Here is a 16,935-nt window from a genome sequence, read left to right as displayed (position 1 = left end):
TCCGAACAAGAAGAAGGAAGGAGCTCAAGTGAAGATGAAGAAGGGAGCTCAAGTGATGGGGGAGGACAAACTTCGGATTCGGACGTTTCGGTAAGTGAGGTATACAATCTTCCTCCTCATGTCTTAATTAAGATCATTAAAAGTACAAATGATGATTTGTTCAAGGCAAAAAGGAAAAATAAAACCTTTAAAAATGACATTTGCATGCTTAAATAAAAATTAGAATCCATGTCTATTAGGGATGATGATATGCATGCTTCTTCTACTAATTCAAATTATTCATGTTTAGAAGAAGAAAATAAGGCTTTAAGGGAAAAGGTAGAATACCTTACCAAGCTCTTAGAAAATTTGAAATTGGCTTTAAAACCCTAAACATGATCATTGGGAGCCAAAGGGCAAGTTTTAAGAAAAATGAGTTAGAATACAATGAACCCAACAATGATAAGACCTAGCATTGTCTACTTGCTAGGGGGCAATCAAAAACCAAGATCATAGATAGAAAATGGATCTCCAAGGAATATTTGGTTAACCCAATTAGAAAGAATTTCTATTGGGTGCCAAAATCAATCCTCAATGGTTAGAGGATTTTAGGTCAAGTCAACCATAAGAAATAATTATTCAAATATTTGAAAGATGGTTTACTTGAGACCTTAAGGGGGAGCACTTAGCCTTGATAGAAAGTCATGATCAAGGGGGGCTAAGTAGAGGTTACCGTTATACCTTATCTCACAATGACTTGTATGATTTTCCAACCATAAAGGTGAGATAATGGGATGATACTAATAATTCACTTATGCTTATGACATTTTGATGAGTTATGTGATGTATCAATTTTTAGTGATCATAAGCCAACTATGGGGAAAGCAAATGTTTAATTAATGGACATCTTGCCCATAGATCATAGTTGGACATTTCAAATATTTTGAAAACAATTCTATGTTTTATTTACAGTGGATAGTTATTTTGAAATATATGAATTCAAAACTAGGGTTTAATTTGATACAAACTTGAGTATTTTTCAAGGTATTTGAGTTTTTATCAAAACTTTAAAAATATGGTGAATTTTCATGGAAGCATATTTTTCCTTGTTAAAGAACATTATAAGAAATATGTGTTCAAAATTTCATGATTTTTCGAATTGTCTAGAATTTTTTATGCATTTCTGAAGTTGACTTCGGAAAGCTGAAATTCAGCCTTGTAATGTGCCAGTCGACTGCAACAGATGGCAGTCGATTGGTACCTATTTTCCAGCACCGTCAATAGCTGATTTTGGGTATTTTTAAGTCCACATTGATACCATAGTATGTGTACATGTTTGGTACAATTTTTGATGGTGTCAAAGGGGGAGAAATGCGAAGGTTTAAGTTAGAAACCTAACTATATGCAATTATGTGCAAAACTTAAAAATTATGGTTGAGAGCATATGTTAAGGGGGAGCTTGGTTATTATGCTTCATGTTTACATATTGCTGCTAATTTTCATGTTATTTATGTCTAACTTAAACATATTGCCACACATCAAAAAAGGGGAGATTGTTGGTGCAATCGACCTAGTCTTTGATCGGTATGATCATAGTTTTGATGTGTGTGTCAAAGAGTTTAAGTTATGTTCACCCTTGTATTTGATATGTGTATTTGAGTTGTGTAGGTTTACAAGATACACATGCGACTTAGGTTGATAGCTTCGGGTCCGGTGAAGGATGAAGCATCCAAGGGACCGTGGACAAGGCAGCGAGGACAAGAGCCGAGGGAAGCGACTTCGAGTCATACGCTAAGGATGGCATTGGGGATGGGCCGCGGGTAGGGATGGCAACGGGGCGGGGCGGAGCCGGGTTTGTCATTCCCATCCCCGCCCCGTTTCCATTTTTTCGGGTTCGGGGATTCCCCGAACCCGAACCCACGGGTTCGGGGATTCCCCATCCCCGTCCCATTTCTAAATTAATTTATATTATTATTATTATTATTTAATAATAATTATTAATGATAATATTAATATTAATATCAATATCAATAATATTATTATTAATAATATTTTTAAAAATTTTAATATTAATATTAACACTATTATTAATATTTTTTTAAAAAATCATATTATTATTTATTAATATTAATAATAATAATATTCGGGGCGGGTTCGGGGATGAGGATAGTATTCCCATACCCGCCCCAAACCCGCCCCATCCCCGAAAAATCGGGGATCCCCATCCCCATTTTGGGTTTTCCCCGCGGGGCCCCAAACCCGCGGGGAAAATTGCCATCCCTGGCCGCGGGCTTGAATGCATCCGAGGGACGAGAGCCAAAGGAAGTATGCTTGAAGGCAAGATGTTAAAGCTGCAAAGGAAGCGTCAAATGAGTCGTAAGGGTGAGAGTACGAGTGCATGAGAAATTGTACTCGGAGTAAAATCCTAGTTTTAGGTTTTACTGTAGCAGCACTATAGCAGCACTGTAGTGTTACTGTAGCAGTACTGTAGCAGTCGACTGCATGTTTTAGCAGTCGACTGGTGCAGTCGACCACGCAGTCGACTGGGTGCAAGCAGAATGGTTCTGTTCGTTCGGTCAGTGTGGATCAATCGACTGCACCAGTCGACTGCATGTTTTAGCAGTCGACTGATAAATGACCGTTGGCATACTGTTGGTGTTGCAAAGTAGTCGTTGGCTACCTCCAACGGTAACACCAGTCGACTGATGATTTTGCCAGTCGACTGGTGCCGAGATGAGTTGATATGATGATCAACTCTCTCCTCTTATTTAAGGAAAGCTTTGGGGCTTGAAGGAGGTTACTCATGCTTGTTGAATAACTCCTTGTCATTGTCCAAAGCTTCCAAGCCTACTCTTTTCCTCCTAAACCTAAGTTCATCATTGTAAAGAGGAAGAGATCCTTTGTGAGAAGTTTGCTCCACCGAGAAGGAGAAAGCTCTAGCTGGAGATTGCCGGGGATTGATCCACCGAAGGATCAAGGGCTCGTCCACCTCAAGGGCACGCCATGGAGTAGGAGCAAGCAATTTTCGAACCACATTATATCGAGCTTGTTAGCGATTTGGTATTCTTTCTTTATTGTTCTCATTAGTTAGTTGTATTTCCGCGTGTGCACTAATCTTTTGTCGAGAAGAAAAGAAGTTGGGGGTGACCTAGCTATCCAACCCCCCTTCTAGCCGACCACCGATCCCTTACACCGACTTCACTCACCGGGACTTCAACTACCTAGCTTCAGTCATTAGGGTCTAGCTTCACTCACTAGGGTCCGACTTACTCACCAAGACTTCCCCTTGCATAACTTCCAGTTAGGACTAGTCACTTAGTAAATTTATCACCTGCCTATCCTTTGGTTAGGACTTACTTTTGCTAGTCATCTAATCCTGACTAGATTTCTCTCTTCCAAATGTCAAGTCATGTTTGGATCAACCCCTGGTCAAACTGACCAACTTAGGTACATTGTCAAACATCGAAACCCTAGAGGTCAATTGCACCAATAGTTCCAACTCATGTTCCAAAGAATTTTTGCTCCATTTTTACTTGAAAATATGTCATATCAATGAAAACAAGCAAAATAGTTCTCCAAAGTAGGAAAATATCAAAATAAAGCACAAAGAGATGAAAACATAAAATGTATGCATATAAAATGGGGCAGATGTGCGTCAAATTATGATTAAATAAACCTATATGAAATATGTTCATCAACATTTTAGGGGTTTCGTAGAGGTCCGCCTCGGCCTCGTCTAACCTTATTCTTGTGAGCACAAAATATTAACGTCCCAAAAGTCCTCAATTGTAGCCATTCGAAGTTAGATTGACCTTTAGACACTCAATCTTTAGATTGATGACTAACAAGTGTCTAAAAGGGTGGGGCAGTTCAACCGAGTGGAAGGAGTTGGGTGCAACCAGTTTACTATGTGAAGGTTTGATTCTATTGTACCAAAATGGATGTGGATGTATGATATATATGGTATTGAGGGAAAGAGGAGGAAGTATGATATTTGTTGAGTTGAGAGGAGGATGTGGAGGTATGATGTCTATTGTATCAAAGTGGATGTAGATGTATAATAGTTTCGGTACCGAGGAAAAGAGGAGGTATGATATCTATTGAGTCGAGGAGAGGATGTGGAGGTATCATGTCTATTGTGTCGAGATGGATGTGGATGTATGATATCAGTGGTGTCAAGGAAAAGATGAAGTGGTATGATATATGTTTATTCAAAGGGAGGATGTGGAAGTATTGAAAAGCTCAACCTCGAGTTGGTAGCCTTTTGAGCTGATGACTCGGTTGGCATTATTAAGGATCGATGAATGTGTGACCATTCATATTCTAAAGTCACACTTAGTTTACATCACACCATCTAACTCATGAGAGGAGTGACTAATGATACTCCATAACAATCTAGGATAGTTAGGGGTGGACTAGCTGAGTTGGACCCATAAGGAAAGAGGAGGTTGGGCTCAGTATATGGGAAGCTAAGTCTGGGAAAATTAACATGATTTCCAATCGGGTCTAAAGTTAGAGGGTACTTTAGAATCAGATTCAGAATCTGAAGGTGCTCAAGAGTCGGAGACAAAACCATAAGGTGCTCGAGAGTCAGAGATGGAACCATAAGGTGATCAAGAAGCATGTCTAGACCTAGAGAGTATTTGAGAGTTGAGCAAATAGCTAAATAGTAAGAGAAGCGTAGGTTTAGTTTAGTTTATGGGGTAATAAAAATAATTGATAATGGCCATTATGGGCTGAGGTTTCAGGTGACCATTGAAACTTAATAATGATGGTTAATGATTGTTACTAAAAGGGAATACTAATGTCATAAAAGGCATTGTGAAGTAGCAACAACTATAAAAGAAAAGTCCTAATTAAGGAGGAGGTATGCTCAACTCTCATATAATCATTTTTTTCAATTTGTAATTTTCTGCTCCCGATATCTCACTAAAGCATCGGAGGGGTCTTACCAAGACCAGATTGGTGTCTGCTGACTTTGTGTTGACTTTAGTAGAAACTCTTCTACTCAATATGGAGAATACAAGGAGTGCTTGGCCATCAATGCTCAAGAAGTACTCGACTTGTGTTTGGACTGTTGCAAGCTGGAGTGGGTGAATAGCTTTGATCACTTCATCTTCATTGTGTGCTCATCGTTTGAATGTTCAACAAAAAACATAAATCAAATTTGACTTTACATGACAACACCTTGGTTTAACTTGGTATCTACCTCTTAAGACGACTAATCCAAGATATAGTTCTAATGATCTATCATCACTAAATCTTCTCTTTCTCGAATACCTTCCGGAGGTAGAAAAAACTCTTACAAACTGTTTCTTAAAAAATAACACAAGAACAAAGCCAATATACAAATACAAATGAAACTAACAACTTTACACAAATATTTTCTTTGAATGCTTCTTTATCGCTTTGGATTACCTCTTGATGGTAGAAAATGCAGCAACACTTTATCTCCAAATCCTCAAGAATTAGATCCTTTAATTTGCCTCAAAATCCTCTTTTATAAGCTACTATTCGGGTTGATTTCCACCTACCAGTCGATTGGTTATCTTTACCAATCGATTGCTTAGATATAATTTGACTGTTAAAACTTGCAGAATGACTCTTTTAATTTATCTTACCAATTGATTGGTGAGACTCACCAATTAATTATTTGCCTTCAGTTGAATTGCCAAATGAATTAGCTCTTGTTACTTGTAGAATGACTCTTTTTACCTCACCAATTGATTGATGAGACTTGCCAGTCGATTGCTTGTCTTCAGTTGAATTGACCAATCAATTTCACAGTGTTTTGTTCACTTCTATAATGCTACCAATCGTTTGCTGGAACCCACCAATCAATTGTCTATAGTAGCAAAAGTATTATAGAAGAAACCCTAAACCTGATTTCTATAGTAACCTCCGAAATTATTGTAGCAACCTTAATTTTTAAGGTTTAGGGTTTGTATTAAACTATAGCACTGTAAGAACCCTATTTACTGTAGCAAAAATCTAAAAATATCTTAAACCCTAATTTCAGAGTTTATAGTTTATCGATTGATCAATACACCCAATCAATTGAGCAATACTTGTATTTCAAACTTACCAAGGCTAAATTCTCATCTTGCCTAGTATCCAATTGATCTCAACTTACTAGGACTTTCTTTGCTCAGTATTCAGTCAACCTTGACCTACGAAGACTGCTCGTTGCCTAGCATCTGGTCACTATTGACCTGTCGAGACTTTATCATTGTCTGACATCTAATCAACTTTGACCTACCGATACCTCTTTATTGCATAACATTCAATCAATGTAGACCTACTAGGACTTCCGTCATCACTAAGGGTGCGTTTGGTTCAAGTTATCATGTATAACCTTGGTTATGTGATTACCAGGTAATCACATAACCAAGGTTATGGGGAATAAAATATAACCAAATGTTGTTTGGTTCAACATAGGTAATACAACAAAAACTTGTTTGTTTGAAGGTTTTAATGAATATCTTAGTTTAATATTTTACTGTATTACCCTCAGTTACAAAATCAACTATACATAATACTATAATAATAATAATAATAATTATTATTATATATTTTTTATGTTTTTTTTACTTTTCTTTTTCTGGTATATTTTTTTTTACTTTTTTTATGTTTTTTTTTTATTTTTTTAATGTTTTTATATTATTTATATTTATATATTTTTTTATTTTTTTACATTTTTAAAATTTTATTTTTTATTTATTTATTTTATTTTTTAATTTTTTATTTTTAAAATTTTTAATTTTTTTTATTTTTAAAATTTTTTTATTTTTTATTTTTAAAATTTATATTTTTAAAAAAATTTATTTTTTAAAATTTTTTAAACATTTTTTTATTTTTTTTTACATTTTTAAATATTTTTTTACATTTTTTCTATATTTTTTCTTATCGGAGGGTATTTTTGGTAAAAAAAATTCGTTAACCCCGGAATCAAGAAAAACCTTAGTTTTCTGAGGTTTTCCGATTCCGGGCTGCATGACCATTTTGCTGACTTGTCGGGCATGGAACATTACTCGGGAATCATCGAATACCTAAACCAAACAAGGTTTTTGTTGATAACCTTGGATGGATAACCAAGGTTATCAAGAATAACCCCGAACCAAACGCACCCTAAGTGTTTGGTCCTTCATGACTCACTTGGACTTCTCTTCTCATGTCAAGTGTCTGATCCTTTATAATCCACTTGGATTTCACTTATCATGCCAAGTGCCCAGTTTTCAATGATTCACTTAGACTTTTCTTCTCATGTCAACTTCCTATTGGATTTCTAATAGTCAAGTGTCTGGTCAACCATAACTTACTTAGACTTTTCATCTTCGTGTCAACTTCTTATTGGTCTTCTAATCCCAAATGTCTGGTCAAACATGACTTACCTACACGTTTCTCCACTGATTAAATTATGAGAGGTAGTTTGATTCCCCACTGATTAAATTTTACTTATTATCGTAGTCAAGATTTTCAACTAGGTAACCCATTCTATAAGGGTGGGATAGATTTAGTTCAAGTATGTGGGACCATTCTGAAAACCAATCCATGAATTTAATAATTTTTTGAAAAAAAAATGGCTATTATGAAATTAAGAACGCTAAAGTTTTCACTTGCAAATTAGGTTCATTCTGCTTTAGATTCCTAGAGGAATAATCGTCATATACGATAATAAAAGATTATGCTATTAATAGTAAATAAAAATAAAAATTTTATTAAAATAAAAATAATCAAATTGGAATTGAATTGTGATTTTTCTAATCCAATTTATTACGAAAATAGAATTTTACTAATAACAAAAATATATATAAATTCAAAAGTCTAACTGAAAGAATTTGTCGGAAAATCTACTAATTTGGGTACTTATCTTATTTGGTCTTAGGTTTAGGAGATCAAAAAGGAGGCTCGGTGATTCAAGAGGCTTAAGTGATATAAATTTAATAAAAACGTATTATCTTATATTCTTTTTTTATTAGTAAAATAAAAAAAGAAATATTAATAATAGAGGAATTCTCTCATTCCTCGTGGAATCGGCCAACTTACTCACGTAGGGCTCTCTTACTTGGGATGGGATCCTCTAGACCGTAATTACTGATTCACTCCTAGACTAGAGGTTATTGATAGATAGAATCTTATAGACTCTACCTGTATAACAGATAGGGTCCATGAATTTCCACCTATAAATGAAGTGGTCCATCCTCTGGATCGTACTTTGCGGTCCAGAGGATCCGGCCTCAGACTGGGATAGGATCCTCTGGACCGCAACTTCTGATCCACTCCTGGACCAGGGATTATTAATAGGTGGGATTTTATAGACCCTACTTGTATAATAGGTAGAGTCCATGAATTTCTACATATAAGTGAAGTGGTCCATCCTCTGGACCGTACTTTGCGGTCCAGAGGATCTGACCTCAGATTGGGATGAGATCCTCTGGACCGCAACTCCTGATCCGCTCCTGGACCAGGGGTTGTTGATAGGTGGGATCTTATGGATTCTACCTGTTATACAGGTAGGGTCCATGAATTTCCACCTATAAATGAAGTGATCCATCCTCTGGACCGTATTTTGCGGTCCAGAGGATCCGGCCTCAGACTGGGATGGGATCCTCTAGACCACAACTCCTGATCCACTCCTGGACCAGAGGTTATTGATAGGTGGAATCTTAAGGATCCTATCTGTATAACAGATAGAGTCCATAAATTTTTACCTATAAGTGAATTGATCCATCCTCTGGACCGTATTTTACGGTCCAGAGGATTCAGCCTGAGACTTGGTCCCCAAGAAAATAAATCATTTCATTTTTCTAATTATTAGATTTGCGCTATCAAATTCACGATTTTACTGCCTTTTTGCCGAATTTGACCGACTCCCCTCAAACCAAGCCGACACCAATCAACTGGTTCAAAATTAACCCACCGGTCCTCTATAAAAGCCTACGGCTCCGCGTAACCAAACCATTACTTCCCGGTTCAATTTTAGTTTCCCCGTTCCAGAAAGCCATGAGTTCTCGGTTGGCCCGCCGCGTCTTCTCTGCGGGCTCCGCCGGCATCGCGGCGGCCCGACGAGCACCTAACGGATCCACGTGGCTGTCTGCGTCGCCGCGCCTGCTTAGCACGGCCGCGTCGGCCGGCGGCGAGGTGACTGCCGCGCCCCAGGGGGAGGAGAAGGCTGTCGCCAGCTACTGGGGGGTGGCGCCTGCGAAGCTGCTCAAGGAGGACGGCACCGAGTGGAAGTGGAATTGCTTTAAGGTCTGATATTTTTTTTATTATCGATTTTTTTTTTTTTTTTGTTGCTGTTGTTAATTTCTTCTATTTATGTGTATATTAAAAAGCCATGGGACACGTACTCTTCCGACCTCTCCATCGACCTGAAAAAGCACCACGTGCCGACCACGTTGGGGGAGAAGATGGCTCTCGGGCTCGTGAAGGCGCTCCGAGTACCGACGGATATTTTCTTCAAGGTATTAGAAAAATACATATATAAATTGAATTATTTTATCTGCTTTATTAAATTATCAGTGAAATATTGTTGCAATGGCAGAGGAGGTACGGTTGCCGGGCGATGATGCTGGAGACGGTGGCGGCGGTGCCGGGGATGGTGGGCGGGTTGGTGCTGCACCTGCAGTCGCTGCGGCGGTTCGAGCAGAGCGGCGGGTGGATCCGGGCGCTGCTGGACGAGGCGGAGAACGAGCGGATGCACCTGATGACGTTCATGGAGTTGTCGAAGCCGCGGTGGTACGAGCGTACGCTGGTGGTGGCGGTGCAGGGCGTCTTCTTCAACGTCTACTTCGCGACGTACCTGCTCTCGCCCAAGCTGGCGCACCGCATGGTGGGATACCTGGAGGAGGAGGCCATCCACTCCTACACGGAGTTCCTCAAGGACTTGGAGGCCGGCGAGATCGAGAACGTGCCGGCTCCTGCCATAGCCATCGACTACTGGCGCCTCCCGGCGGACGCCACCCTCAAGGACGTCGTCACGGTCGTCCGCGCCGACGAGGCCCACCACCGCGACGTCAACCACTTCGCCTCCGTAAGTTAAATGATTTTCTTTCAACAACTTACACCGCGCGCTAGCTAGCTGCTTCAGTTTCTTCTTGCTCTGTTCTCATTTCTTAATTTAAACTTGTTTTTTATGATCAGGATATCCATTACAAGGGACGTGAGCTGAGAGAGCTGCCGGCTCCGGTCGGCTATCATTGATGATGATGGAAGGATGGAAGGGACCGCTATATATATAGTAATTGAATCTTAAAACCTAGATTACCGTTATTAAAAATTAATAATAACTCTTAGTCCAGATTCTTAATAAAAAGTACATGTGGTAAAAGGATGATTTATTCATATCTTCAGTATCCTATAAAAGAGTTAAATAAACTACTAATCTTAGTATAAGTGATGAAGATATGAGGAAAGATATAGCTAGATGAGCTGAGTTTTGAGCTTAAAATTTTATATGATAATTTCTTATGGTACGGTTCAACTGCAAACAAAATTATTAGCACATGCTTGTATGATCGATCCATAATCCTAATATTATTAGCAAATGCTTGTATGGTCGATCCATATAATTCTGTGTTATTATTATTATTATTATTTTTGTTTCCAAAGCATATGTTGAATGGTTTTATTCGTATTTTACTTGAAAATTGAGAAAAAGGACAGAAAGAAAATTATTTGTCAAATTTTTATTCTGATTTACAAAAAAAATCTTAGAATTGTTTTTTTTTAATATTAACTAATGATAAAAATAAAATGAGAGTGATAAACATCACCTGTGTCGAAAAACTAAATCATGCACAGAAAACACATTAATGTTTATCTATAATATTAGAATACTATAAGGTTACGTTTGGTAGCATGTAATCTACCTTGTAATGTAATTCAGATTACATTACAAAGTCGATTATTTTATTTGGTTTGATTTAAAACTTGTAATGTAATGTAATCTGGATTACAAAAGGTAGTGAAAATTTGTAATCTGGATTACAAAGCAAATGCTATGTAATCCGATTACATTACGAGGTCATTATTTCACCAAAGTTTAAATGCCGAATATACCCTTAGTCTGTTGTCGACCGCCACCGGTCGCCGACCTTCGTCGCCGGCCGCCGCCGGCAGCCGCCGGTCGCCGGCCGCCACCGGTTGCCGGCCGCCGCCGGCCGCCGCCGGCCGCAGCCGGTTGCCGCCGGTCGCCGGCCGCCGCCGACCGCCAACAATCGGCCACCACTATCGCTGTCAATCGTCGACCGCCGATCACCGTCCGCCACCGTTGTCCGCTGGTCGTCGCCTGCCTGCTGTCGCCCATCGCAGCCGATTGGCAACGAATATGTTGATTTGTTGCAAATTTATTTTTTTAAAAATAAAAAAGAAAATATTCCTAAATGGGGGCAGATGACCCTAAAGATCTCGGAATAATATGAAATAAATTCTTATATATTCGTATCAATCCCCAAATAATATAAATGACATCAAATATTAATTCCATTTAATATATTAACTATTTCATAATTTTTTTAAAAATGAATTAGCATGAAAAATCTAATTCTAATTCTAAAAATTATTGATATCAAATAATTGGGTGAATTGATGTTTGAGGCAATTGATGTGATCAGAAGATACGAACAATAAGAACTTATTTTTTGTCATTCCGAGTTTTTTAGGTTTATCTTCCTCATTTTTAACACATTTATTTTAATTTTTTAAAAAATTAAAATTTTGGGATGAATTTAGAAATTTGTCCCAATTGGCAACGAATTTCCAAGTGCGTCCTAAATTTGGGACGAATTTCTAAATTTGTTCCAATTTTTTTTTTTAAAAAAAAAGAAAAAAATGTATCGTAAAAATGGAAGATGACCCTAAAGAGCCCGGAATGACATAAATAGAGCTGTAAATGAACCAAACGTTCATGAACAAGTTTTATGTTCAGCTTGTTAAGAGATTGTTTATATTCGTTCAATATACACAAGATTAATTAAACAAATAATCTTGAATACATATGTATTCAGCTCGTTAACGTTCGTGAATAACGTTCGTGAATAATGTTCACAAAACATATTCATTAATAAAACTCTTTTCAATATGCTAAATAAATAATAAAATAAAATAAACAAATAAGTTTAAATTATCAAGTTCCAAATCTAATTAAATAATTAAAAGTTTCAAACAATAAAACAAGTTTAAATTGAGAGCTCAATAAAATCTAAACGAGCCAAGTTCAAGCCAACCTTGAATTGAGAGTTCGATAATATCTAAATGAACCAAGCTCAACTCAAGTTTCAAACAAACTCAAGCTCATAAAAAATAAACTAAGTCAAACTTGAACAATCATTTTAAAAGTTTGATTCATTTTAAGGTCAGCTCGACTCGGTTACCTTATCAAACAAGCTTGAACATCCCAAAACTTGGCTTTATAAATTTTTAGAACAAGAAGTAGATATTTATTTCTCATTAGAGTTAAAAAAAACTTATGAACCACAATATATTAGGTGAAAGTCATGTTTCAGGCAATTAATGTGATGAGGAAAATGATTGTTTCATGTCATTCCAACTTTTCTAGAATTATCTTCCAATTTTAGGAAGCATATCTTTTTAAAAAAAAAAATTGGGATGAATTTGGAAATTCATCCCAAATTTGGGATGAACTTGGAAATTAGTCGCCAATTTGAGACAAATTTCCAAATTCATTCCAGAATTTTAATTTTTCAAAAATTAAAATAAATGTGTCCAAAATGTCAAAGATGAACATAGAGATCTCGGAATAATATGAAACAAGTTTCTATTTATTCGTATCAATTACATTAATGAACTCAAATATCTAATATAATTTTTTCATAGTTAAATTAAAAAAGAGTTAGAGTTTGAAAATGTTAAAATAAATTTGATATCCATAAATTACTAATCTAAATGCATTGGGAAATTAATGTTTGAGGCCATTAATGTGATAAGACGATCAATATAAATACATAGGAACTTGTTTAATATTATTCTGAATTCTCTAGGTTCATCTTCCACATTTTGGACATATTTATTTTGAATTTAAAAAAAAATTGGGATGAATTTCAAAGTTCGTCCCAAATTGGCGATGAATTTCCAAGTTCATCCTAAATTTGGGATGAATTTCCAAATTCATCCTAATTTTTTTTTTAAAAAAAAATGCATCATAAAAATGGAAGATAACTAAAATTCGGAATGATATGAAATAAGTTTATATGTGTTTGTATCGATCTTCTGATCACATTACTAATCTCAAAGATGAATTTTACTCAATATATTGAGGTTCATAAATCTTTTGAACAAAAATTATATATTTATTACTTATTCGTGTTAAAAAAGATATGAACCTTAATATATTGAGTGAAATTAATGTTTGTGGTTATTAATCTGATCCGAAGATCAATATGAACACATAGGAACTTGTTTAATGTTATCCCGAGCTTTCTAGGGTAATCTTCTAATTTTAGGATGTATTTTTTAAAAGAGAAAATTGTGAACGAATTTCCAAATTCGTCCCAAAATTTAAAATTTTCAAAAATCAAAATAAATGCTTTCAAAATGCAGAAGATGAACATACTGATCTCGGAATGACATTAAATAGGTTTCTATAAGTTCATATCAATCTCCTAATCATATTAATATTTAATGGTCTCAAACATTAATTTCACCCAATACATTTAGATCATTAATTTTTTGATATCAAAATGACTTTAACATTTTTAAACTCTATTTCTTTTTCACAAAGTCATAGGATTTATAAAGTCGATCTAATTAATTTACTATAAAAAAATTATATTAGATATATGAGTCATTAATGTGATCATGAGATCGATACAAATACATTGGAATACATTTCATGTCATTCCGAGACCTCTAGGTACATCTTCCATATTTTGGATGCATTTATTTTGATTTTTGAAAAATTAAAATTTTGGAATGAATTTTGAAATTCGTCCCAAATTGACAATGAATTTTCAAGTTTGTCCCAAATTTGAGATGAATTTATAAATTCATCCCAAAATTCTTTTTTTTTTTTTAAAAAAAAAGAAATGCGTCCTAAAATTGGAAGATAATACTAGAGAGCTAGCAATGACATGAAATAAATTTCTATATATTTATATCGAACTCTTGATCATATTAATAACCTCAAAGATAAATTTCATCAAATATATTGAGGTTTATAAATTTTTAAAATAAGAATTAGATATTTATTTCTCATTCATGTAAAAAAAGGAGGAAGAAGATTTAAATATGAGTTAAATCATTTCATGAATGGAATTAGTGTTGCCATCGAATATTGCAAGCCAAAATAATTATTATAATTTAAGGAGGTGTATTCAATGTTAGACTTTTAATTACTTTGAATGACTTTTATGAATTTTAAAAATCTAGGAGTATTCAATTTAGGCTTTCATAAACTTTATAGAAATCTAGTGGTATTAAAATTAGATTTTTATAGATTTTTAAAAAGTTATGTGGTATTCAAACTTACTTTTTAAAACTCTACGAAAAAATAACTTTAAAAATAAAATAAAAAGTCTTCTCTTCACCCAAATTTCTATCAACTTCAAATCGCGTTAATTTTTTATGAATAAGTCCTTTCTCTTCCCACTCCTCGATTTTGATTATCTTTTTGATCTAAAAGGTCTTGTCCTTGTTCAACCTCTCGGTGACCTGCATCAACCACTCAGCATACATTTTATGCGAAGCTGAGAGTCCTCTGAAACACCGTTTTTCGATGTTATAAAGGCAAAATAATGGATCGAAACGGTCGGAATGAAACGACAGCCGCTTGCAACCTTTTCTTCGATGGCGGCTCACGGTGGTAGGCTATGGGCAGAGAATTTTCTTCGGTTGCTCGTGATGGGAAACAATGAGGAGTGTCATCAGGTGAAGCTTGCGGTGTGTCGGAAAGGAGGAAAATAAACAAAAAAAAAATTGTTTGAGGTGGTCGATGATGCTTCCGTCAGCTACTTGCGAGCAGGTCGAAGTCGATTTGGACAGTGGCGCTGTGCGTATAAGGAAGAGAAACTTGAGACATTAGGTTTTAATGTAAAATATATATTAATAAATCAAATTAATTCTCAACTTAATTAATAGATAATTTAATAAAGTCTAATGAAATTCGACTCTAAAAATATTCTATAAAATTTATTTAAATCTTAAAAATTCCTAAATAAATTATATATATTTATATATATTTATTTTAATAATTTTATTACAAATCAAATTTATTAATTCAACACTTAATTAAAAATTTGACCAAATTAAAGGGTTGAACAACCTTTCATGATAATTTGAATTAAATTTATAAATAAAAACATTCAAAATTATTATAGTATTGTTGGATTTAAAATTATATTATTAAAGTTTTTTTTAAATTGCAAATTGAGGCGTTATCCTCTTTTTGTTTTTAGCCAAAATAAGATAAAGGTATAAAAAGTTGAAGAAAAAAATTATGGACAAATATGTCATTTATTATTTTATTAAAAAATAAATTTAATTAGCTATTTAGGTTTTATTTGAAAATAAATATCGTGTGAGACCATGGCCACCTACACTTTTCCAAGATTGAATACATCCCTTAAATCTATAAGTTCCCATAAAATTTACAAATGTCTATAAAAGTCTAGCAAAAAAGTCTATAGAACTCCATTGAATTCTTTCACAACTATTTAAGATTCTATAAAAGTCAATAAAAATCTATCAACTCTACAAAAGTCTCCATTATAAAAAGTCAATAAAAGTCATTCAATCTCTTGATTGGATACACCCTTTTAATATAAAACATTACTACTAACCAAATCAAGAAAATCATCTATAAAATATCATTTAACACATACAAGTAAGATCATCTAAATGTGTTAAAAATTAATCTTTTTTTGTTTAAACTACCCTAATTTTTTTAGTTGCCACTAAATATCAGTTTACGTCAACTAATCTTAAAAGTGACCAATCCAATCTCACATAAATTTTTCACCAGCTATCAGGATAATAAAAAATTGCTCGCAGTGGATGACTAATAACTCAGCATTCTTATGTAAACTATCATTTTAAAAAAATTATTTATTAATTCACCTAAATTGAAACTCAATTTTTAAATGTTTGAATAATTGAGAAGGTATCTGATCGCTGCACTATTATCTCAGGGTATAAATTATCCTAATATAACAATCAATAATTTAAAGAGAGTCTTTTGATGAAAGAAATAAATAGAAACAAACTAGATTTGATATGATATACTAAACGCTACAACTGTACCAAATCAATGAACTATCACCAGAAATATCTGCCAAATATTTTCTCTTAATATATTGTTTACTCTATAAAGGAGGAAGAACATACAAATGCGGCTTAGAAACTTTGCTTTTCAGTAGAAATCCCTCAAAATATGAAAGTAGTGTTGACAACCAAATAATGCATCTTGTTTTAATTAAAATTTTACAGAGTGAATCATCATTATTGGACTAACTAATTTGGAGGAGGAATTCAAATTATTGTCGGTGAGAAAATCATTCTAAAGATACCAAAAGTCATATTCAAGCAAAAGGATTGAGCTATACCTTTTCTTATACAAAACGATATAAATATATTTACCGATCCTGTCAGTATAGTCAATTATCAATTTTTTAGGGTCTAGAATTTAACGTTTAGAGTTCTAGAGTTTAAAATTTATATATATTTTTTTAAAAGTTGGTAATTGATATTAAAAAAAAAATAAAAACAAAATCTTAAAAAATCGATAACCAACGTAAAAGAGTGGGAGGAACCGTGTCCCTAAACACATCGAACAAACCAATTCAATAAGTCATTTTAATAAACTTAGAAAAATTCAAAAAAGAAAAGATTTAAATCAAACTTAAATAAATTAATAAAATATCGAATTGCGTATCTGCAAAACAGCGTCGTCGACAACGATGGTCTCGCTGCGGATCGCCATTCCACGCGACAAAAGTTCGA

At 34.7% G+C, this 16,935-nt stretch overlaps 1 protein-coding gene across 1 annotated transcript; it reads left to right on the top strand.

Annotated features, from left to right (window-relative positions):
• The first annotated feature begins 8,982 nt into the window (after positions 1 to 8,982).
• LOC121991496 (ubiquinol oxidase 2, mitochondrial-like) lies at positions 8,983 to 10,182 on the top strand. The gene is made up of 4 exons (XM_042545489.1): positions 8,983 to 9,231; positions 9,315 to 9,443; positions 9,524 to 10,012; positions 10,123 to 10,182. The coding sequence occupies exons 1-4, from the start codon at positions 8,983 to 8,985 to the stop codon at positions 10,180 to 10,182; spliced, it is 927 nt and encodes a 308-aa protein (XP_042401423.1).
• The last annotated feature ends 6,753 nt before the right edge of the window (positions 10,183 to 16,935 follow it).

Source organism: Zingiber officinale, chromosome 6B (assembly GCF_018446385.1).
Source record: "Zingiber officinale cultivar Zhangliang chromosome 6B, Zo_v1.1, whole genome shotgun sequence".
Taxonomy (NCBI): Eukaryota; Viridiplantae; Streptophyta; class Magnoliopsida; order Zingiberales; family Zingiberaceae; genus Zingiber; species Zingiber officinale.
Note: the sequence above shows the minus strand (reverse complement) of the source record. Positions and strands in the feature narration are given on the sequence as shown.